The sequence below is a fragment of the Rhinatrema bivittatum genome, chromosome 5 (genome assembly GCF_901001135.1).
Source record: "Rhinatrema bivittatum chromosome 5, aRhiBiv1.1, whole genome shotgun sequence".
Taxonomy (NCBI): Eukaryota; Metazoa; Chordata; class Amphibia; order Gymnophiona; family Rhinatrematidae; genus Rhinatrema; species Rhinatrema bivittatum.
Window position 1 is genome coordinate 62,286,494 of NC_042619.1, and position 26,081 is coordinate 62,312,574.

Here is a 26,081-nt window from a genome sequence, read left to right on the forward strand (position 1 = left end):
TATATGTGTGTGTGTATATATATATATATATATATATATATATATATATATATATATATATATATATATATATATTATATCTAAAAGGACAGATCACCTTTTTATTGAAACTTATCCTCCCCTAAATTTAATATATAATCACATAGGATATATAATAATCACATTTCTTTCAATTTTTAATCTTTTTATTTCTTCATATTTTTTCTACCCAAAAGTTTTTGAAAAAACATCCATATAGCAGAATTATTTCTTGCTAAAACACACAAAATATCTCTAAAAACATTCCACATAATAATCCCATACCATACTATTTCCCAAAAGAGCCCACCACTCTGGAAACTATTCTCCTTGTATTTTCACCCAGTTTTACCAGATTTATACATGTATTATAAAATATTTCTTATACTTCTATTTTCACAAATTCACATGCTCTGGTGTTCACAAACATAGTTCACAAATATTTTTCAAGAATATTTTTCCACAAGTTCATACAATGTTTTCATACATTCAAACTTCCCAAAAATGTTCATAGATGTTTCAAACAAAAAGAAGGCCATTGAAGTAGCCAGCAGTGGTGTTGAAGATCGTTATGGAGGCAAACTTTTGAGAGACAGTGTGGAGTCACTGTATCACATCTGGAATAAGAAATTAGAAGGTAAAAACTGATTAGAGCCAGAGAATATGAAAGGAATGTGATTTATAAGTAAGAAAAAGAGTATCTAAAATTTCCCTGATGAAGCCGTTTGGGTGGTGAAACATCGAGCCTTTATGATGGGGTGTGTGTCTTTATGGAAACACATTCATGAGAAATGTGAATACTTCTGGGAATTCTGAATTTGTGAAAACATCATGGGGTGTGTGACCCTATGGAAATATGGTTATGAGAAACATCTATGAGCGTTTTTGAGAAGTTTGAATGTATGAAAACTTTGTATGAACTTGTGGAAATATATTTTTGAAAAATATTTGTGAAATATGTTTGTGAACAACAGAGCATGTGAATTTGTGAAAATACAAGTATAAGAAATATTTTATAATACATGTATAAATCTGGTAAAACTGGATGAAAATACAAGGAGAATAGTTTCCAGAGTAGTGGGCTCTTTTGGGAAATAGTATGGTCTGGGATTATTGTGTGGAATGTTTTTAGAGATATTTTGTGTGTTTTAGCAAGAAATAATTCTGCTATATGGATGTTTTTTCAAAAGATTTTGTGTAGAAAAAAATATGAAGAAATAAAAAGGTTAAAAATTATATTGTGTGTGTGTGTGTGTGTGTGTGTGTGCGCATCCATATTTTTATATATATGTATTCAGCTGTCCAAAAAAATACAAATCCAAATGTGTTAAAGTATGTTTTTTACTGATCTACACACCATACTCTACACTTTCAGATGAAAGAGCAATTCTAGAAATATTCCAAAAGTAATTCATCATAAAATACCTTCACACTCCTTGTGGAAGCCCCTTTTGCATCTATAGTAGCCATGGGTCATTTAGGATAAATGTTTAAGAATATTAGAACATTAGAAGCTGCCATGCTGAGTCAGACCAATGGTCCATGAAGCCCAGCATCCTGTTTCCAACAATGGCTAATTCAGTATACAAGTACCTGGCAAGTACCCAAATATTAAATAGATTCCAAGTTACTAATGCTGGTAATAAGTAGCGGCTATTTCCTATGTCAACTTGACTATAGCAGTTTATGAATTTTTCCTCCATAACTTGTCCAAACCTTTTTTAAACCCAGCTATGCTAACTGCCTTAACTTCATCCTCTGGCTACAAATTCCAGAGCTTAATTATGTGTTGAGTGAAAAAGAATGTTCTCCAATTTGTTTTAAATGTACTACTTGCTAACTTCATGGAGTACCCCCTAGTGCTTGTATTATCTGAAACAGTAAACCAATTTACATTAATCTGTTCTAGTCCTCATGATTTTATAGACCTCCATCATAACCCCCCTCAGCCATCTCTTCTCCAAGCTGAACAGCCCTGACCTCTTTAACCTTTCCTCATAGGGGAGCCATTTCATCCCCCTTATTTTGGTCGCCCTTCTCTGAACCTTCTCTGTTTACCAGCTTTGTACAGTGGGATTGTATAGTGTATGCCCAGTCTCCTGGCAGATAAGCTCAAGCTCTTTTAAGTTGAGTAGAGATCTATGGCTTGCAGTCTTCAAGCCTTGCCACAGATCTTCTGTTGGATTCAGATTTTGCCTTTGTCTAGCTCATGCAAAGATATTCAGATTGATCCAGGTTCCATTTCAACCACTAAATGAGTCGCCCCTAACCTTCTTCCCTTTATCCTAGTGTAAACCCCACCTTCTCCCCTTATCCTAGTGTAAACCCCACCACCCCAATATTCCACCACTTCCTTGACTTCATTTAGCCCTCGACTTCCACTAAACACAGATCCAATATTGCATACTATGTAAATACTCACTGTAAATGTGTTTTACTATGTAAATATTCCTGTCCCTATTCTCTTTTTTCCTCCTATCCCAGTTGCTAACTTCCTTGTTCATTGTAACTATCACTTTCTGCACCAGTTCAATACCTCTAGTTCTATGTTCAATGCACGACTTGTTAAATGTAAACCGACTTGATGCAACCTCTGGTCGTGAAAGCCGGTATAGAAAATAATAAAATAAATAAATAAATAAATAAATAAATAAATATTCACTTTTTCTTGCTAAGCCACTCTATTGTTGCTTTTGCTTTGTGCTTAGGCTTAGTGTCTTGCTTAAAGATGACTCTTCTCCCAAGTTCCAGGTCTGTGGCAGATTGGAACAGGTTTTCCTCCAAGATCTACCCGCCATCCATCTTTCCCTTGATATTCATAAGTCTCCCTGTCCCTGCTACTGCAAAGCATCCCCACCACATAATATTGTCACTGCCATGCTTTACTGTAGGGATGGTTTTAGTAGGGAGATATATCATGCTTGTTTTATGCCACACATATTGCTTAGCATTGTGACCAAAAAGTTCTATTTTCCTAGCATGTAAAAAGATGGACTCAGGACCAGTGGGCTTATGTTCTCCTGCCAGCAAATGGAGATGGAGCAAGCTGACGTCACAGTATATATAGCCCTGCAGTGACCCCCCAGCCTGCCAATATTCTCTGACTCCAGCAGATGGTTGATGTGCATATCCCTATGGGGATTGCTTTGAGTTTTTTGGAAGGAGAAATTTGAAATCTAAATTAAGGAAAAGAAAGCCCTGCTCTCCTACAGTAATACCTACAGGTCCCTCCCCAGTTGAGAATTCCTGAGGTGATTTCCGTGGTCCCTCAGAGATGTGCCTTGACCCAGTAGCTGGTTTTGCCGGCATGGACTTAGCTGCTTGAGCAGCTGAAAGGCAGTGGGTGCAGGAAGACGAGCATGGCAGTGATAGCAATTGCCCTCTTCCCCCACAGCCAGAGACCATCTCTGTGCTCAGCCAGGTAAGGCTGAGCTCCAGTAAGTTAAAAAAAAAAAAAAGAGATATAGAGACTTAGCAGGAGGTCTTACTGTACAGGGTTTCCTTCTCCCACGCGGTCTTTGAGCTCGGTGCACCGTTCCAACTTTCATCCCACTCCACTGGAGATCGAGGAACATTGGCAGCCTGGCAGATTGAGCAGCCTCTATAGTCTAAGCTTTTCACTGTGCACAGTGTGGTAGTCCGCAACGGCTCTTTGCGTGCTTTTGGAGGCAGCCCTCTACTGGCTTGTCGGTCTGGCCTATGCATCTCCCTGTGCGTCCAGGTGTGTGCACAGTAAAGCCTTGAATTTTGAGTGCCTGCGTTAAGCAGCACCTAGTGGCCGTGCACTTCTGTCAGTGCTCAAGTGGCACTGTGTGCTTGAGTTGTTTGTGCACTTTCTTTTTGGTCACCTGGGTGAGCGCCTAGGTGTGCGCACGTTTAAGTCTTGGCCGCATAATTTTTTGGGTGCCTAGTTGAGTGCATATATAAAAAAAAAAAAGGCAAAAAGCAGCTAGACACGCCTCTGGCCGCTGCTCAGTGCATTGTGGGGCATGATAGCACCAGTGCCTCAGAAGCTAAACGCCTTATTTATTTATTTATTTATTTAACAACTTTTAATATACCGACGTTCGTATGGCACATCACGCCGGTTTACAAGTAACTCAATTAAAGGAGGAAATTACAATGAACAGGGGGCAGGGGATGGGAGCAGGCCAGAAAAAAGGAGGGGGGTAAGGGAGACAGGAGAAGAGAGAGAAAGATAGGTAGCGTGAAAGAGAGTAAGGAACAACCGTCAAAAATAAGAAATAGGAGGAACTTATTTACAGAAGGGACTATTTACAGCAGTTACAACTAGCAATAGATTAATTACTTAATCCTTACACTTACAATTACTTATCCTTACAATTACTTATCCTTACAATTACTTATCCTTACACTGCCTGTTCTTGTCAGGCTTCTCCTTCTTGGAGTTCCCGCTGCTTGGAGGCTGAGCATCTTGTCTTCCTCTGTTTTTGGATAAGCCTGGTTCTTCCCAGCTGGATGTGGTCTGGTTGAAGACATCTCAGGTGGGAGCGCCCTACCTTGGCTCTACCCTAACTGTTCCTCAGCAGGGTAAGATGGCTCAGATGCCTTTCAGTCTGGATGCTTCTACCTTTTTTCAGTGCCGCAGTGCCCCTCGAGCAGCAGCAGGCCCTCTGGATGGAGGACCTGCTGCTGCTCGAGGGGCACTGCAGCTCCATCCTCCAAGCCAGCACTTAGGCTGGCTTGGAGGATGATGCTGGTTCTGCCTCTCTTGAGGATGGGGAACACCTCCCTCCCCCCCCCGGGATTGGAGCCGAATAGAACTTTGTGACAGTTCTTTCAGAGAGATGAACTGCCAGCTCTGTTTTTCCCCATACCTTGACGATGCTTGGAGTTCCTGTCGCAGATTCAGTTTTTGAGCAAAGGGGAAATCCTAGTTTGGTTTCCCTTACGTATAGTCTCTTGGTTTTTTGTTTTTTGTTTTCCATGTTGGAAGCGATTCTAGAATTGATTGAGCTTGAGTACGGTGCCCCAGAGGCCATTTCCAAAAAGGTCAGATTTTGGAAGGCCTATACCCTCTGGATTCAGTGGTGAGAGCATGCTTCCATTTTCCAAAGTAGATGCACTTACGTGTGCAGTTTCCAAGTGGACCACTATTCCCATAAAAAGGGGGTAAGACCTTGTAGGATGCTCATGTTAGCAAGATTGAGACTATCCTTGAGCAGGTGTTTGAAGCTGTTGCAGTGACTTTTCCTTGCTTCATGTTGTTCTTTGGTGGCTCGCTCTTGTTTTCTTCTCTCCAGGAGGTTGCTGACTCTGGCGTAAATTCTAAAACTGTTATGGAACCAACTGCTGCCTTTTTGGCTGATGCGGGCTGTGCCTTGGTCCGCACCTTGTCCAGAGGACTGACTTAGTTTGTGGTGGCCAGGCACCAATTATGGTTGAGAAATTGGTCAGCTGATGCGACCTCCAAGGCTAATCTCACCAAATTGCTTTTTAACGGCTCACTCTTGTTTGACGAATTGGAGAAACTGGACAGTAAGTGGAATGAATCTCCAGTACCTCATTTGCCAGAGGATAAGAGACAGGCGCAGCACTTCCTTATCATGAGAGGCCATGCTGCAGGATCCAAGCGTTTGCGACAGATGAGGTGCAGGCTCGGGTTGTGGACCCTCCCATTCCTCCCAATGAAGGTTTGTCAACCCACCTTCAGGAACAAGAGATAGGGGACATCTCTCTCTCTCTCTCTCTCTCTCTTTTATCAGAGATGGGTCAAGATCACATTGGACCAGTGGGTCCTGGAGGTGATATGAAGACATGCGCTGGAATTTCAAAATATTCTTGGGTCGTGTTCTTGGTATCCCCTTGCCACTCCGCACAGAAGAAGCAGGCAGTGGAGTTCATGCTTCAAAGGTTCCTCAGCCTTCTGAGGGCTGTGGTTTCGGTGCCCATATTTCAAGTAAGTATGAGGTGATATTCCAATTATTTTGTTGTGCCCAAAAAGGAGTGCTCCTTTCATCTCATCCTGAACATCAAGAGGGTCAACCATCATTTGAAGGTGACTCATTTCATACAGAAACCTTACACTCTGTGATAATGGTGGTACAGTTGGGGGAATTTCTGACCTTCCTGTATCTGTCAAGAGGCTTAACTTCATATTCCCATCCAATTGGAGCACCAGCGCTTTCTATGCTTTGCGGTGTGTTGGGGCGCCATTATCAGTTTCGGGCACTGCCCTTTGGCCTAGCCACCGCTCCCAAAACATTTTTCCAAGGTTATGGTGGTCATAGCGGCAGCCTTGTGAACAGAAGGGTTCCTGGTACATCCGTATTTGGGCGATCGGCTGATTCGAGCCAAGTCTCAGGAAGAGAGCTGTCTGGTGACACACAAGGTGATCTTCTAATTGCAGGAGCTTGGTTGGGTGGTGAACCCTGACCAAGAGCAATCTTCAGCCATCCCAGTCGTTGGAGTATCTGGGGGTCCAGTTCAATATGGGGCAGAACAGTGTTTTCCTACCGGAAGTTCAGATTCAGACATTAATGTCTCAAGTGTGTCAGCTGGTGAACACCATGCACCCAACGGTGTGATCCTGCCTATAGATACTCTGCTTGATAGCGGCAACCCTGGAAGTGGTGCCGTGGGTGAGGCCGCATAAGCCTCCTCTTCAGCACTCTCTGCTGTCTTGCTGGAACTCGCAGATTCAGGACTAAGCGGCTCGGCTCCACTTGCTAATAGAAATCTGTTCCCGCCTCCAGGGGTAGTTGCAGGAGGATCATCTGAGGCAGGGAGTCCCTTGTCCTCTCCAACCTTGTTGTTACTCATTACAGATGTGAGTCTCCATGGTTGGGGGGGCTCATTGTATGGAATAAACAGCCCAAGGGCATTGGAATGCCAAAGAGCATCGCTGGCATATCAGTCTCCTGGAAGTTCAGGCGGTATGGCTGGCATGCTTACAGTTCATCCCCAGACTGCGGGATCAAGCAATCCGCGTGATGTCAGACAATGTGACAGCGGTGGCCTTTATCAATCACCAGAGAGGAACCAAGAGCCAAGTGTCGCAGGAAATAGACCAGCTTATGGAATGGACTGAAGGTCATGTGCCGATGATCTCGGCCTCTCACATTGCAGGAAAAGACAACTTAAGAGCAGACTTTCTCAGCAGAGAGAGTCTGGACCCAGGAGAGTGGGTGTTGTCCGCCAAGGCATTTCAGCTGATTGTGGATCGCTGGGGCCTTCTGTTCTTAGACCTGCTGGCAACTTCTTGCAATGCAAAGATTCCTCGATTCTACAGTTGCAGGGGAGATCCAAGGTCCCTGGGAATAGACACTGTCTATAAGTCTGGCCAGAAGACAGATTGCTTTATGCCTTTCCTTCGTGGCCTTTGCTGGGTTGGGTAATTCGCAAGATCAAAGGCCACAAGGGGCTAGTACTCCTGGTGGTGCCGGATTGGCCCCAGGCATCCGTGGTATGCAGATTTGCAAAGTCTCCTGGGGCAGGCCCCTCTTCGTCTTCCGCCGCACATGGATCTGTTACAATAGGGACTGGTTCTTCATTAGGGTCGACTCAGTTCTGTCTTATGGTTTGGCTCTTGAGCGAGCTTACTCCGTGATTGCAAGGTCTCCACTTCCTTGGCTTATGTGTGGGTTTGGAGAGTTTTTGAGGCCTGGTGTGAAGAGCGGGGTGTTCTTCCTCGTTCAGTTAAGATCCCTCTTAAACTGGATTTTCTGCAGGATGGGTTGAATAAAGGATTGGCTCTTAATTACTTGAAGATGCAAGTTGCGGCTCTTGCCTGTTTCGGAGGCCTGGTGAATGGTGTTTCCTTGTCATCTCATCCTGATGTGGCCTGTTTTTTTTGAAGAGATGAATGATCTTAGGCCTCCCTTGAGATCACTGGTTCCATTGTGGAGTCTTAACTTGGTGCTGGATTTTTTGGCAGGCCCTGCATTCCGATCACTGCATAGTCTTTCCTTGTGGTAGTTGACCTTGAAGACTGTTACTGGTGGCTGTGTGTTCAGTGCATCAAATTTCTTTGCTGCAGGCCTTGTCTTGCCAGGAGACGTTCCTTCAGGTGATTCCAGGGGAGTTACAGCTTCATACTTATCCATCCTTCTTGCCCAAGATAGTCTCGGATTTTCATTTGAATCAGTCCATCTTCTTGCCGTCCCTGGATAAGGTCAGGGATGCGGATGAGTATCGCCTATTGTGCTCCTTGGATGTCAAGAGACTTGTCGTGTGGTATCTGGAGGTTTCTGAACCTTTTCAAACAACAAATCACCTGTTTTGTTCTCCATGGCAGGAGTACTCAGGGCGCTCTGATTTCACGGGCTACCATAGCTCGCTGGATTAAGGAGGTAGTCATGGCCACTTATGTGGATGCTGAAAAACCGTTGCCCACGCAGGTTCAGGCTCATTCCACTAGGGCTTGGGCAGTGTCATGGGTGGGGTTAAATTGTTGTTTCCCATTGATATCTGCCAAGCTGAGATGTGGTCCTCCTTTCATATTTTTTCTAGATTTTATTGTCTGAGTGTGCAGGCCTGGGAGGATGTATCCTTTGCACATGTGTTGACTGGACCGCGGGCAACCTCCCACCTTGTTCAGGAGTAGTTTTGGTACATCCCACTGGTCCTGAGTCCTCCTGTCTACACTCTAGGAAATGGGGAAATTACTTATCTGATAATTTTGTTTTACGTAGTTTAGACAGATTGACTCAGCTTCCCGCCCGCGGTTGCTGCATGAGTGTGTCAATAGTCCTTCTGTGGGGATACGGATCCCAAAGGCTTACTGGTAAGTGTTCATCCAGTCCCTAGCTTGGGGTACCTAGAATCTTACATGAGTTCAGTGTTTCTTGTTGATTGAGTACAGTTATGGTTGCCTGTTTTTAATCTTATTTTAATCAAGTTTTTTGCTAGTCTGTCCACTGTTGCTTTTGAAGAGAATACTGGCAGGCTGGGGTCACTGTGATATATACTGTGATGTCAGCTTGCTCCGTCGCCATCTGCTGGCAGGAGAGCATAAACCCACTGGTCCTGAGTCCATCTGTCTACACACTAAGGAAAACAAAATTATAAGGTAAGTAATTTCTCCATTTATTCTCTTTGGACCACAAAACCTCCTCTCACCTGTGCTCAGTTTCCCTTAAGTGTTTCTTTGTAAATGCTATTGTACCATATCATGTGGCTTTTCTTCAGCAATGGATTCCTTCTTGCCACCCTCCCTTACAGGTCATGTTTGTACAGTAATCTTAAAATTTTTGAACTATCCACATTTTTTAAAATCTTGGTTGTTAATATTGTTTGTAATGTTTGTCTTAATTTTTAACTTATGTATCATTTTGGTACTGTAAATTGTTTTGATGACTCTGATCGATTAGCGGTCAAACTAAATGAATAAAAAATAATATTCTCCATTCTCATCTAGAGACCTCTATAGTTCTTTTAAAGTAATCATAGGCTTTACAGTGACCTTCTGCAGCAGTTTCTGAATCCCAGGGCTACTGACCGTGGAGGGATGGCCCGATTGTGGTAGTGCCAAACTGTTTCCACTTTATAATGATGGACCTGACAGTGTCCCAAGGAACATTTAAACACACTGACATTTTTTTTTATAGCCTTCTTCCAATCTGTACCTTTGAATAACATTTTCCTGCAGTTCTTTCAGCAGCTCCATATTCAGGGTGTTTGACTTTTGCTTCAAATTCATTTCATACAACTGAACTATGTTGATTCTAAATCCAGGAGTATTCAGATCAGCTTAACTACTGTGATGAGAAACAGGTAGTCTCTATTTAACTTATTATGGTCCATATTAAAGTGATTTTTTGAACTGGAGCTTATTTGGATCTGCTATAAAGACTTGTGCAATCAAGACCTTTAGTTTTTTCATAATAATCTTAGGGGTCATTCACTAAAGCTTTATCACATGCATTAGGGCCTTTTTGCTTGCGATATAATGGAAATTAGGGGGAGGGGAGGGAAGGAGTCGGGGAGGGAAGGAGTCGGGGAGGGTGTCTTTGCTGCCGGCGATAACGTTACCAACGTTATCGTTGGCAGTAGCGCACCGAATAGCACCACCTTTCATGGTAGCGCTATTCGGTGCGAAAGCCGGCAGCGAAGACACCACAGTGGTGCAAAGGCTGCGGGCTTTTGCAGGCCCGCCCCCCGCCACCCGTTTTCGCTGGATTCATCATTCAGCAATGAATGATGAATCCAGGCCTTAGTTTCTTTTGGAATATTTCTATAATTACTTCATGATGAAAGAGGAGGTTGTGTAGATCAGTGAAACAAACTCCTACTTTAATGCATTTTGATATGTAAGTTCTAAGCAAAATGTGAATAATGTACAAGTGTATAAAGACTTTAACAAGGCACTGTATATACATATATAATACTATTTATTTACTTTATTGAGCGGGGTAGGTATTAGGGAGATAACTATCCTGGAAGCATTCTTTAAGGATGATGATCCAGAGGAACTGAAACAAATCCTGTAATAAAGCAGGTCAGCAAACTAAAGAGTAAGAAATCACCAGGACTAGATGGTATACATTCTAGATATCTGAAAGAGCTAAAAAATGAAAATGCAGACTTATCACTAGTAGTCTGTAGTGTCTCATTGAAATGGTATCTGAGGATTGGAGAGCAGCGAACATAAAACTTATTTTTAAAAAGGGCTCCAGGGTGATTCAGAAAACTACAGATCATTGAGCCTGATATCAGTGTTAAGAAGAATGGTAGACGCTGTTTCGAAGAAAAAAATTGCTGGCCATCTGGATAGACACAGACTAATGGAGCAAAGCTAACAGATTTAGCAAAGGGAAGTCTTGCTTTACAAATCTGTTAGAAGTTTTGAAAGGTATTAATAAATATGTGAACAAGGATGAGTCAGTTGAAATGGTGGTGTATCTGGATCTTCAGAAGCTGTTTAAAAAAGTTACTCATGAGAGACTCATCAGGAAATTAAAAAATCATAGGATAGGAGGCAGTGTCTTATTGTGGCTTCGTAACTGGCTTAAAGATGGGAAACAGAAAATAGGATTGAATGGTCATGTCTCTCAGTGGAGAAGGGTAAATAGTGGAATGCTCCAGGGATCTGTACTGGGACCAATGTTTTTTAATCAATGTATAAATGATCTGGAAAAAGGAGTGATGAGCGATGTAATCAAGTTTGCAGATGGCAAAAAATGATTCAAAGTTGCTAAATCACAAGCCAAATGTGAGGAATTGAAAGAGAACCTTGGACGGATGGGCAGACTGGATGGGCCATATGGTCTTTTTCTGCCATCATGTTTCTGTGAAAACGGAGAATGGGCATATAAATCGCAGATTAAATGTAATGTGGACAAATGCATATAGAAAAAATAATCCAAACTTTAGGTACTTAACACTGAATTCCATATTAGGCATTACTACCAGGAAAACGATCTTGGAGTCATTGTGGACATTATGCTGAAAGACTCAGCTCAGTATGCAACAGGAAGTCAAAAACACATATTGAATGTTAGGCATTATTAGGAAAAGTATGGAAAATAAAACTAAGGATATCATAATGCCTCTGTAATGATTCATAGTACAACCACACATCGAGTATTGTGTACATTTCTGGTCACCACATCTCAAAAGATGTAGTGAAACTAGAAAAGGTATAGAGAAGGACAACCAAAATGATAAAGGAGATGGGATAGCTCTTCTATGACCAAGGTTAAACAGGTTAGAGCTTTTCAGCTTGGAAAAGAGACATGTGAGAGGAGATATGAACATTTATTTATAATTTCAAATAATATTAGGATGAGGGGACACTCCATGAAACTAATTAGTAGTACATTTAAAACAAATCCTAGGAAGTGTTGTTTTTTTTATGCAGTACACAATAAAACTCTGGCATTTGTTGCCAGAGGATGTGATGAAAGCTGTTAGTGTGGCTGGGTTTAAAAGGATTTAGACAAGTTTCTGGAGGAAAAGTCCATAAACCATTATTTGCTATGTAGACTTGGGGAAAATCACTACTTATCCATGATTATGAGCAAGACCATTTGGGTCTATTCTTTGGGATCCTGCCAGGTACATGTGACCTGGATTGGCCACTGTCGGGGACAGAATGCTAGGCTTGATGGATCTTTGGTCTGACCCAGTATGACATTTCTTACATTTGTTAAATCATTCTTATGCCTTTGTTCCAAAAAGCTAGCTATGCGTGAACGCATACACTGTTTTTTTATGTGAATTTAATGCTTGTGAATTGTACTTGACTGGCACACTAGAAACCCAAGTTTTCAATTTCGCCACAGAATAGATAAAGCATGGGGAGCAGCAGGGAGTTAATATAACAGGAATTGATAATGAAAGTTCCTATTCTGACATTGGCATCGCATGAAAACTTAAACAGTGGAGAAAAGGAACATTTGTTATAACTATTATTGTCCAATTGTAGTTCAGCGAACTGTAACATACTGTAGAAAACATTACTTGCACAGTGCGCACACATAGTCAGTGGAAGAAAAGGTTTGGACTTGATTTTCACTTCAATGATTTCTTTTACTGCTAAAACTAATCCGTTCCCAATAGCCATCCTCCAAAAAAAAAGTGTAAGTGAATCTTGTGTCTGACTTTCAAAAGCACAAAATCCAACATGGTCTTGTACTTTTTAAATGGATTCCTAATGAAGAATTATCTCTTTTATTTCATCCTGTTGGCTTTCCTCTGACTGCACCTTATTGTGTTTGACAGAGTTGCTTTGGTATTTTGTTAAAATGGCACTTGTAGCACTTCCATTATTCGTTAATTGTGACTATGTGTGTGGGGTTTTTTTTACATTCTATATCATTAATGAACTTGGTGTAATCATGAACTGTCAGACATTTCTTAACTTGTAGAGATAGAGTATGCATACCCCGTCAGACCTGTAAATATCTTTTATGTACTGACGGTCAGGAAAAGCCTAGTTACTAAATCTGATTGTCTGTTAGATATCCAAATTGACTTTAAGCAAGCTTTTAGCTTTTGGTGAGACAGATATGTTGGAGATTTTATAATTTAAATGAATATGTTTTAGATGTTGTTCCCCTTTTTATGGAAATGTAATAACCTACATTTGACTTGTGATGTAAACCAACGTGATATGTACTGACATGAATGCCGGTATACAAAAATCATTAAATAAATTAAAAAAATAAAAATATTGAGCCATGCCACAGAAGTCAGGACAAGTTGAAGGAGGTTTATTGAGAAAGTATAGTAGGAATCTTACCAATATTATAACTCCAGTCTAAAGAGAAGAAATATTCTCCCTAAGCCCTTTATAGTATCAAACAAATCATTTATGCTGGCTGCAGAAAAGATCTGAAAGAGAGCAGATACCAGCAGCTTGCGTAGGAAGTCTGATTGTGATACTTCTCTCTTGTTGCAATACCTTGGTTGGACCAGCAGCAACTATGTTTTAGTGTTTGAGACCACACGCTTCCCTCCTTTAGACTTCTGGAGTAGGGGGAAAAATATCCGACGGACTGGTAACCTTTAGTTGCACTGTGCCTTTGTAAATGGCGAATTTAGACATAAAATACCTAAATAGTATCTGCTCTTTCTAGGACCCCTGGGATTTACATGGACAAGGCATTACTGTACTTATGAAAAAGGAACGAAGACATTTACAATGAGTGTTTCTGAAACAAAATCAGGTGGGAAAGTGGTGAGTATCATTGTTCTGTATCAGAAGTACATGAACCTTGGTTTTATTTTTTTGCAGGGTGGCTTATCTTGATTTGATCTTGTATGCATAGTACTGAAGAAGAACACAGTACATATCAGTTTGATCACTGCACAGGATACAGTGTGCCATTTCACAGTACTCTGGAGTGGTATTGAGCACAGAGTGAATCAGTAGCCATGCTAGGCTTGGGACCCCGTTTTGCATTTAAGTGGTTAAGTGCTGAAAAATGCAATATTGATTTCATTGCATTAATACTGCACTGAAGATTGTAATGAAGACAGCCGTATCTGAAAGCCTTTTATTACATAAGGGTATCTATTGCAATGTCAGCGCTATAAAAATTGACCAGGAGAATACCAGCCTCCTGAGTTTTCTGAAAACATTGCTTTAATTCCCTGGGATCAATAACATCTGAATCCTTGCAGCAGTGTTAGCATTATAAGTGAGGGTGTGTGTTTTAAGGTGAATTTTAAAAGCCCCCAAAACCGGGAGGCATGCACACAAGTTGGGCCAGCGCACACGAGTGGATTTTTAAAAGCCGTCCAAGTGTGCACATATCTCCTGCTGGGCGTACAAATGAAAAGTTCCAAAACAGGCAGAAGACTTGGATAAACTTATTTGGCTGACAAAGGTTAAGACATAGCTAACTACAAACGAGCTCTATCTTAAGTCACTGAAAGACAGAGGTCGTCTGGGTAAGTCACTCTTCTTTAACAATTTCCTGCAGCCAAGTGCTATTACAATCTAAAGTGAATACTACCTTATCAGGAAAAAAGTCTTTTTTAAAGCTTTATTTATAAGTTTTAAACATTTACAAAGCAAGCATAAAACTGCTTGAAAGAAAATAGGATATATAAAAAAATATTTGAATATAAACAAACATCCATACCAAAGGAAAAAATTTCCCAAAATAATAATACCCTCTCTCAAGTCCACAATATGGGGGATGGCAGAAAAGAAGAACTTAAGGAACATGACAAAAAAGAAACAAATGATGTGTCTTTGGACCCTTGGGCCGAGGCAAGATTGGCTCTACCTGCAGGGAGGAGCACTGCAGGTTCTCACCATCAGCAGGCAGACCCAGGCGAAGCAGAGACCGGTCAGGACCTTCACCTCTACCAGCCCATGTTCCCCTCGGGTTGAGGCTTTGGGTGCTGGGGCTGGCAGGACATAGGCGCAGGTCTCTGCTGTTGACAGGAGAGATGGTCGAAGGCCAGATTAGGATCATGGTTCCAGGCAAAGGTCAGAAGTAGATAGCAGTCAGGTGTATTCAGAATCCAGGCTAAGGTCAGAGGCAGCAGCAGTCAGGCTTATCCAGAGTCCAGGCAAAGGTCAAACCAGATATCTGTCCGAAGAGGAGGAAGAGGGACAGATAGGGCTGAGGCAGGCAGGCAGACAGGGAAGGGTTGGAACAAGCTGGGCAACAAAGACGGGACCAGGCTGAGACAAAGACAGGAACAAGCTGAAACGATGACTGGAACAAGCTGAGACAAGATTGGAACAAGCTGAGATGAAGACTGGAACAGGCTAGGAAGCAACATGCACTACTCTCATAGCTGGACCTGTTTCTGAGGCAAGTTGCATCTGGGAAGCTGCCCTTATATAGGGCAGTGTTGCTGACATCACCAGTAGGATCCGAGGGGACTTTCCCACCTGGTCTCTCTAAAGCTAGAGAGGTCATGTGCACGCACGAGCCTAGGAAGAGAAGGAGTAGCGTGGCCAGTCTAGTGCCTGAGGTAAGGGTGGCGATTCATGGGGTTACTCCTCAGACGGCCAAGCACAACAACAAATTTACAAAAGAAAAGCACAGACAGAAGAGAATTTTTATAAAAATGCCGCTAATCAGTCCAGCTTGAGTTGAGGCAGGACCCATGGAAATCCTGTTATCTAAAAAATCTCTTATTTGACTAGTTCAATGTAGGTATATCTGCTACCAGCTAGTTTAAGTAAACATGTAGCAGGATACCTTATAAAGAATCCCACCCCTATCCCCAACATAATTTCACACAGCTGAAGAAACAACTTCCTCCTGTCCTGAGTCTGCTTGCAAACGTCTGGATAGATCCAGAACTTCTGACCCATAAAATAAAAATCTTTATTACTAAAGAAAAGCCTCATAATGAGATTATGTGACTAAAAGAGACAGGAAAGTAACAAAGTAGCATGATCTGTAACCATTTTTGTTGACTGTACAAGAAAACTAGTTAAATTTAAGTTTTCAGAAGACACAGGAGAAACATCCAACCCTTTATGGTTTTCCTAAATGGTAAATTTTAAAAAATCTTAGTGTTAAAAAACATCTGTGTTAGAGTTGGCAAAGGCTCTTCTGGGATAGATAATACTTTTCTCATATACTTTTTAAACAGCTCTTTAGGACCAATAAGAGGATACATTGGAAAATTAAGTATATGTAAATTACGAGCCCTCCAACTGTTCTCTAAAATTTTCAGTCTTCTATGTATCTTCTATGCACTATCTTTCACTAAAGCGGTTTTAATTTCTTGAGATACTAAGTTCTGAGATTCAAATATTTTAATCTTCTCTTCATGCCTCATGATAACAGTTTGAACAGCAGATATTTGCCCCTTCTCTGATTCCACTGAAGAAGAAAAAACATATTTGATGTTCTTTCCAAAGTCACTATGGCTTGCCAAACATCCTCTAATCTAATGGTAACCGGTCTCTCCAAGGTGGACATCCATGAAACCTCACATGACAAACCTCTGCCCCGTCCACTGCAGCAGACAGCACTTTGCTCTCTCTTGACTCCAGCGCCATAGGAGATGTGACTATTGAGACTTAAAAGATATTTCGGCCACCACCCATACTCAACTGATCCATATTCCCAATCAACAGCTGAGGAATAAGTTGCAGAGAAGAGGAAGATGGTGCTAAAGAACCGTGCACCTGGATTTTCTGCTTTATCATACTGAATGACAAAAGAGGGAGAAGCAGAAAATTTCTGTATCAGTCTGGGCAAACAAATCCACGACTAATTCTGCAAAATAAAGCTGTTTCCTTTGGTGTGCAGCTTCGGCAGCATGTTGGCAGCTGCGTGCCGCAGCGTACCGACTTTATTAGAGGAGTCCCAATGTCAAATGCCGATCTCCTCAGTTGCATCCCCCACCAAGAGGTGTTCCAGAGCAGGGCACAAGTCGGCAGAAAGGTAAACACTTCTTTCTCTATCCTTGCTGAGATCACAGGGTGCTTGCCTGTGTAGAGGAGCTCAGAAGCCTAACTATACAATGACATCAGCAGTGGTGTCCTCTCGCCAACAAGAGGGGTTCCCGAGGAGGGCATAGCATGTCGACAGCAGGGAAACCCTTCTTCCTCTATCCCCCAGAAAATAAGTCTTTGGTGTTGTCTTGGATACTCATCTAATCCTGCATAACCAAATTGGGGGAGTGAAAGGCTGCTACTATCATTTGTGGAACATCCATAATTTAAGACCTTTTCTAGAAAAGGATTTAATTACAGTAACCCATGCCTTAATTACATTGTAGCTGGAATACTGTAATTCTCTTTATACAGGCCTCCTAAAATATCAGTTAGACAAATTGTGCAGAATACTGCAACATGGTTTGTTTTGGGATCTAAAACCTGGGACCACATTTCACCCATTTTGGAATCCTTACATTGTTGCCCTATTGTGAAAAGGAGTGAGTTTAAACTTCTTTTTTTTAAAGTATTATAATATTTTGCTCCATTATATCGTCAGTGCCGAATGCAATGGTATATTCCTAGACGCAATTTATGGTTCTCACATTTTTCTCACCTTAGATCCCTTAGAAAATTAAATTAATGGATACCTCTAAGAGGGTATTCTTTTGCTTTTAGAACTTAAAGTTCTAAAAGATCTTATTACTTGTACAAAACTATGCAACGCATGGTTTTCTGAGCAGTTTTTGGTAAAGCATTATACTTAATGGTTGATATAGATATTGTTTACTAGTCTTTAATTAATATTTTTTAATTAATATTTTTTAATTATTTGTTTTTGTTCTACTTTATTTTAATGTTTTATTTCCAATTTTCCATGAATGTTTTCTGTATATTCCATGAATGTTTGCGCCATATTTGAAAGTGTTCATGTATATTCCATATTCCATATATGGAATATACATGGAATATTCCATATTCCATGTATATTCCATATTCATGTATATTCCATGAATGTTTGCGCCATATTTGAAAGTATTGGGTGAGACGATTCTGTCGTCCGGGTACTGAAGAATATTGGCCTTTTCAAGTAAAAGCATTTGTAAAAATCCCCTGAGGAAGATTGTCACTACAATCGAAACATGAATCATGTCGGGAGTATTTTGAATTACATTCTATGATCTTCTTAGGAAACCCTAACGAATCGGCTAAGTATTCCTTTTTCCAACATTTTTGATGTGGGAATTTTAATGAAAATTTTTTTCGGATAGTTTAGCTGTGGGAAGTATATGGGTTTTTTCATAGACACGTTTAAACCTTTTTTTGGGGTGATTAAATTAATTCAGTATTAATAAAAGTATTTTTGAAATCATAAATTAGAACCAAATGGTGAGCAATATGACAATAAATGATTGAATGCTATACTTTGCTTTGTAAGCTGATTTAAGCTTGCGGCCCATTGCGAGGCGAGAGGCTGCAGATTGAAATTCCAAAGCAACTATTTATGATATTGTCATTTGCCATTATTTCTTTTTTACTTCAATGATTGGACTTTGATCCTTTTCCCTCTCTTCTGTGACCTTTTGATTTATTAGAGAGGTGTTCTGCTTCTTTGTTTTTTGATTATTTATCTATTAACAATATTGTACATTGTTTTGTAGCCATTTTTGGTGAAGCAGTCTAGAAATGTGAAAATAAATAAGAATATGGCAAATATCAGTCTTACGATAAAATAGAGAGACTCGATTTACTTTGAGTTGTGAAAACCTAGTCATAGACTGATTCAATGGATACAGAACGCTGAAGCTTAATGAATGGCCAGAGTAACACGCAGGGCTCTCTGGTGTCTTCAAGATATTTAGTGAAGAATATGGAATCTCTCAATTTGCAGTAAATCCAACTTTGGCTTTTCATGGCATACCCTGGGATTTATACAGCTGGCTTCCCAGTCGTAAGGGACAGTGTCATATGTTTAAAAAAAATAAATCTTGCTAAAAATGCATTGATATAGTTACCACTGAGGAAAGAGGCAGTTGCCTCAGTAAAACTGATTTTAATGAGCTCCATAATTATTTCTTCTAGAATAATAAATTATATATCTCATTAGATCTTAGATATCCAGCATCTTTCTTTTTTTTTTTTCTCTTTTTCTGTAACAGAATGGTTTGGTCACAAGCCCACCAGAGATATTCAAGTTAAAAACCTGCATCCGGAGGAAAACAGACTCTATAGACAAACGCTTCTGTTTCGATATAGAAGTCCTTGAAAGGTTTGAGACTTTTACTTTTATTTCTGTATGCACAAGAGGCAAAAGACAATTCAGAATGCTTGTTGCTGTCTTTGCTTGCGCAATTATAAAATAGCACTTGTTGTTTGCAGAGGATTTAATTTTGGAAAGATTTCCTGCAGGAAAAAAAAAGATAACCAATCAAAAACTTGTGCAAAAGGCACAGGGCGATTTTTGCCTGATTCCTTAAATGCATTATGTTTGGATAAATGTCCCATGCTGCTTTTTGCAACTGTTTTGTTGTCTTAATTTTTCTGTGGAATTAATACAAAGTGTGGTAATAACTGGAGGATGCGGTTGGTACCGGGTGCTGGATTAAGTATGGGACTCATAAGTTCATCTGCTCAGGATAAGTAGAAAACTAAGAAGGGAGACCACAAAACCTGACTTGGCTGAGAAACGATATTCTATACGCAGTCAAGCCTCTCTGAACGGCAGGTGGGATATAGCCTTAAAGCTGAATTTTGAAAGCCCAGCATGTGCCAAAATCAGAGATGCATGCACAAGTCGGGCTACCACGCATCCAGCGAATTAAAAGCCACACAGTTGCGCATGGATCTTCTGCTGCACACGTATCTCACTCAGTTTCAAAAAGGGGCATGGTCCGGGAGTATTTATTTATTTATTTATTTAAAATTTTTATATACCGACATTCCTCGAGGATATCACATCGGTTCATAGTGTAACGCAAACAGACGCCTGGGGTAGCACTTTACATCGAACAATAATAACATGTTAACAAGAGAGTAACTGAGGGGGAAAAAAGGGGGAATAAAAAAAAAAAAAGTAAGCGGGGCATGGGTGTTTCAGGGCATGGCCAAGAGATATGCACGTAAATGCTTAGCATCCTGGCGCATGCCCAGGTCCACTGCCGTGTAAGTTTACTTCTGCTATGGAGGAGGTATAAGATTTAAAAAAAAAAAAAAAAAAAAAGCTGTTTTGGAGGAATTTAGAGAGTCTGGGGTAACTGTGGGGGAGTGCAGGCTGTTAAACCAGGGGGCTTCGGAGAACTTAGCTCAATACTGGGCGAACTTGTAGATGAACTAGTGAAACCGGCCATGGCATAGACACGTACCAGTTTTAAAATACCCTGACTTGAGTGGTAGAATTTGCCTGCCTAGGCCCACGCCCGCTTAAAATTAGGTGCACGCGCCCAGGTTGTTTTAGAACAAGCATGAATATGTGCACACAAGTTAGAAAATCACCGCGTCCCTGGGTGCCCGCCAACGCACATGGATCAATGTGCACCTGCGCGCTGCTTTGAAAGTTACCGCCCCAGCCATGTAGATCAAAATAACTGGGCAGATTGGATGGGCCAATTGATTTTTGTTTACCATTCAGGTTGCAATTAATGCATACATGTGCATTTTCTTAGTATTTACCAATTCTTTGGACTTTGTTGCCAGCAGCATTGCATATGGAGAAGGATATTAGGTTTTTAGAAAACAGGCAAACGCACTGTTTTTTATAGTCAGTGTGGGATTGTTTTAATTTGTGTTGTTTTAAAGATGTTAAGTTTATTTATTTGTATTGACTGTATTATTTGTGGTAACTCTGTACTCTGCACTGAACATACATGGAAGATGCAGAATATAAGATTTATAATAAATAAATCATCTTCTATGTTATTGTGTACCTGTTCTCCCTGCCTAAACCTCAGCAAGAGCAAATCAGTCTTATCTGTGTTTCTAAAGGCAAATAACAGGAGACCATTACATAGAGAGAGAAAGAAATGCCATTCCTCGCTTCGCCATAAGGTATCCAATTATAAGGACATGAGCAGAAAAGTGAAATACAAACTTTTATTCAGTTCATAAGAAAACAAGGCCAACCCAAAGCTCAGGTGTCCAGAACAGAAGAACAGCTACACCAGTGGCAGTGGCATGTTGCTTAGATGGTATGGGAGAAGGGATTCTCTTTATGTTGGTTTTAAAAGCTATAGGTTATTTCCAAATATTTATATTCTTTCTAAAGCTGATCACTTTATAATTTAAGTGTCTGTGTTTAGGTGTTTTGTTGCTCACAATCTACATTGAGTGGTATAAGTTGTGATAGTTTGTTTTCATATTTATATACTGTTTTTTCCATAAAGGTTTGGGAGTGATGTACAGCTAAAACAATATAATCACAAACGATAATGAAATAGTATGGAGCCGACGTAATAAGACCTGCGGTGATATCCGTGCTGGTTGTCTGTGCGTATTTTTTTTTTGGACTCTCGGCAAAAGCAGGCGCTCCATGGGATGTAATAAAGGACGGGCATACAAATAAGATGCACGCAGAAAATCCTCATAAAAGTAAAACACATGTGAAAACACGCGCAAATATGCACAGTTAAGGCCCTATATAAAAAACCATGTGGAAACCTGTGCTGAAACCCGCATTAATGTGGTGACCCACAAGTGATTCACGGGACAAAAACCTTTCCCTTTTCATAAAAGAGGTTAGTGGGACTGAAGATAGGTAGAGCAATGTTTAACCCCTTCATGTTCCGTCTCTGATCTTGTGGCAACTGGGAAATGCAGTAGAGATTTCTTCAGCCGAACTGCAAAATGAACCATAGCATCTGGAGCTGCACAGATAGACAACCACTCTAATGCCAGCAATGGAATAAACCCAGGCGCTATAAAACCAGCATACAAAAGCCCGTATTAACAGATGAGCAGCCTCCTGCATAGCCCACGAATACTTAATTACCTCATTTGCATATCATATGCATGCACTTGCGCAAAACGAGTTGCAGGTTTAAGCACGTTTTTTTCACACGCTGACCATGTTATTACAATCACATGTAAGATTAGCATGGGAAAAACACATGTAAAAAGCTGCGCATGTTCGCACAAAAACCCGCGGCAGCTTTAGTACAGCTTATTACATTGGCCCCTATCGGGCCGATTCAGTAAAAACGCGGGAGAGCGGACGAACGCCCACTCTCCCGGTGCGCGCACCGGCCACTCGCCGGCGCGTGCGATTCAGTATGTAAATTAGGTGGTGCGGTAGAAACGGGCAAAGGAGGCGCTAGGGACACCAGTGCGTCCCTAGCGCCTCCTTTTGACCCGGAGCGGCGGCTGTCAGAAGGTTTGACAGCCGACGCTCAATTTTGCCGGCGTCGGTTCTCGAGCCCGCTGACAGCCACGGGCTCGGAAACCAGACGCCGGCAAAATTGAGCGTCCGGTTTTCGGCCTGACAGCCACCAGCCCAATTTAAATTTTTTTTCTTTTTTTTTACTTTTTACACCCTTCGGGACCTCCGACTTAATATCGCTATATTACGTCGGAGGGTGCACAGAAAAGCAGTTTTTACTGCTTTTCTGTGCAGTTTCCCGGTGCCTGCAGAAGCTAGCACCTACCTTTGGGTAGGCGCTAATTTCTTAGAGTAAAATGTGCGGCTTGGCTGCACATTTTACTTACTGTATCCCGTGCGCATAACTAATAGGGCCTTCAACATGTATTTGCATGTTGAGGGCGCTAATAGGTGCCACGGGTTGGACGCGCGTTTTCCGCCTCTTACTGAATAAGGGGTAAGGGAAAACGCGCATCCAAGGGCATCCAAGGGCAGGTTAACAGTGCGCTCCAACGAGCGCACTGTACTGTATCGGCCTGTATGTTAGGTCTTCTTTGTGTGTCTCTCTATTGATGAATTGTACAGGGATCTCTTAAAACCTGACTTGGAAGAACAGATGTATATAAAAATAACTAGGAAATTATAATGTTGGAAATTACTCCAGGTTCTAGAATTCCTTTTTTTTTTTTGAAAAGTGCTTTGCCATAGACACAGAACGAAGCAAAAAATCTTGTCAAAATAGGGCTTTGCAAGGTTATGGCTGGTGGCCTTAACCAATGCTGGAGATAGTGTGGCAGAAAGACACTTGTTCTCATATGTGCTTCTGGAATTCTGGTGTACAATCAAAAAAGATTAGAGAGATCACGTCTAAGAAAATACTTATTCCAGAAGTTTAATTATTAAGCTCACTTGTGCAAAGTGTATATCCTTTCAAGATAAAGTAACCATTTATATGTCAGTGACTGCAAGCATAGCAGCAGCAGCAGCTAAATGGAGGAATGTATCAATTCCTGCTTTGAATGACTGGTTCCATCTTACGTAGAGAATCGTACACTGGAAAACAAATTTTGGCCAGAAAAACTGACTCCTGAATGCCATTCGTAAACTTTATAAAAGGGGGGCATAGGATGCCTGCTAGACTAGCCTTCTTTAACTTATGTTATTTAAACCTATTAAATTAACCCCGAAAAGGCTCTCCACTTTCGGAAGGTTTTCCGCTGAAGGGGGTAGATTTTTTTAAAAAGTGCGATTGCGTACTTTTGTTCGCGCATAACCACGCGTATCTTATAAAATCCTGGATTGGCGCGCGCAAGGCTGCCGATTTTGGGCAGCCTGCGCGCGCCGAGCCGCACAGCCTGCCTCCGTTCCCTCCGAGGCCGCTCCGCAATCGGAGCGGCCTCGGAGGGAACTTTCTTTCGGCCTTCCCCTCCCTTCCCCTACCTAACCCATCCCCCTGGCCCTATCTAAACCCCCCCCTTACCTTTGTCCCTAGATTTACGCCTGCTAGAAGCAGACGTAAATCTACACGTGCCAGCAGACTGCTGGCGCGCCGTCATCCGACCCGGGGGCTGGTCCGGAGGCTTCGACCACGCCCCCGGGCCGGCGCCACGCCCCCGGTCCCGTCCCCGAAACGCCATGTCCCGCCCCCAAAATGCTGCATCATTCGGCCCCGCCCCCGACACGCCCCCTTCAAAAAACCCCGGGACTTACGCGCGTCCCGGGGCTCTGCGCGCGCCGGCGGCCTATGCAAAATAGGCACGCTGGCGCGCGTAAATCCGGGCAGATTTACGCGAGCAGGGCTTTTAAAATCCGCCCGAAGGGTTTTGCAACAATGTAAGGTGTACTGATCTTCTGCTGGACAGGAGTGGATTGTATGGGAAGAGAGATTAGGTAAGCATGTTTGCTTTCCTATTGTCTAAAGGGAGTCACTGGGATCTGGCTGGGATGATATGTATGCAAGTATAATTGCTGTGATGTTGCCACTATTGAAAACTCAGTAAAAAATTAGGTTAGAAATAAAAATTAATAGCATCGTAGGTCCATTCTGTAGTCAAATGAACAGCAACTTCACAGGAATGTGTCAACTACACTTATTTTTCCTAATATGAAATAAATATTTTTATTTTTATTTATTTATAGATTTTTTTTTTATAGGGCTTAATTTAAATTGCATGGCTCCTTTATCTTACTGAAACTACTTACCTATGATAACTTGTTTTTTTCATTATTCTGCTTAAAGTTTACAGTCCTGTTCTCTTTTTCCTTGGTTAACTTTTAGAACAAAAAGGTTTATTACCTTTACAATATTGTTTTCCTTTTGCCTGACTCTTTGAGATACTCCTCCATCTTAATAAAGTTTGCTTTTCTGAAGACTAGGACCCTCGCCTTTGAATGAACCACCTCTGACCGTGCTCTAAAGCCACTGAATACCAGGTGTTTACCCACTATGACATCAGAAACACACTCCTCAGTTGTAAACTCCAGGTAGTGCCCCCTCTTGTTCCTTTACTAGCTGCAAGAACAGTTTATCCTGCTGAGAATCATGATCTCCCTGCTTATAGATGATATCACATTCAGGATGTCTCAATCAACAAGTGGCAGACTGAAATCACCAAGTAATAGCACTACTCCTTTCAGAGAAATTTTGTGAATGTTTTCAATCAAATATCTATGTGGTGTTTTCAACTAAATCTCTTCTACCTGTGAAGGAGGTCTGTATAATAGAGTTTCCCCACCCTTACCTGGAGATAAACCTAGCCAGTCGGATTTTCAGGATTGCTGCAATGAGTATGAATGAGAGAGATTTGCATACCCTGGTTAAGTGTGCCTCCAAGAAAGGGTTAACATTGTTTCCTCTTTCCAAATTGCCTGAAGTGCTGCCTTTTTACCTCATAAGCCCTGAAGTTACATTGCTTTCATATTTTTAATATATATTGCTACTCCTCCCCCATTTCTTCCTATCTTATTTATTTATTTATTTATTTATTATTTTTATATACCGATGATCCTGTATACAATACATATCGCACCGGTTTACATGGAACTGAACAGTCGCCTCTGGGGCTGAATACATTAAAACAGGTGTACAGGAACACTTTTAGGGAGACATTCAAATCTTATCCTTCCTTTAATAGTCTACCAAATCTTATCCTTCCTTTAATAGTCTACCACCATGTAGAGTCATATCCTGTTCATGGTACTCAGAGTACAATGTCTCCGTGACCACCACTATATCTGAACCAGCCTATTCTACGGATCCTTCAGATCTGGAACTTTATTTCCCATACTGTGAGCATTAGTGTACATAGTTTTCCAGATGCCATAAGTGACTTCTTCATGGAGCAATTTTGTCCTAGAACCAACAAGAGGAGCAATTACTTTAGATCTAGTTCTCAGTGGAATGCACAACCTGGTGCATGGGGTTACTGTAGTGGGGCCATTAAGCAATAGCAATCATAGTACAATCGAATTTGACATAATCACTGGAGGAAGGACATTAAGGTGAGCTACTGCAGTAGCATAACATTTGTCTGTATTAGAATGAGGAAATTAGAAAAAACTAAAAGAAGCAGTTGCCAAGGTTAAAAGTTTGCATAGAGCATGAGCATTGTTTAAAAATATCACCTTAGAAACCAAATAAAATCTATACCACATATCAAAAAGGTAGAAGGGAGACCAAATGACTGCCAGCATAGTGTAATGGCAAGTTGAAAGAGGCAGAGCTAAAAGGACATTGTTCAAAAAATGGAAAGCAGACCCTAATAAGGAAAACAGGCAAGAGCATAAGTACTTACAAATTAAATGTAAAGCTGTAATGAGATAGATCCAGAAAGAATGTGAGAAGAAACTTGCCAGAGAAGCAAAAACTAATACAAACATTTTCAAGTATAT

At 41.3% G+C, this 26,081-nt stretch overlaps 1 protein-coding gene across 3 annotated transcripts in view; it reads left to right on the forward strand.

Moving 5' to 3' along the window:
• The window catches only part of ARHGAP42 (Rho GTPase activating protein 42), a 605,600-nt gene that overhangs the window by 457,719 nt on the left and 121,800 nt on the right, over positions 1–26,081 (forward strand). For all 3 annotated transcript variants that reach the window (XM_029602393.1, XM_029602394.1, XM_029602395.1), the window contains 2 exons: positions 13,560–13,660; positions 19,000–19,109. In XM_029602393.1, the coding sequence (XP_029458253.1) occupies positions 13,560–13,660; positions 19,000–19,109 (211 nt within the window). The remainder of the gene's footprint in view (positions 1–13,559; positions 13,661–18,999; positions 19,110–26,081) is intronic.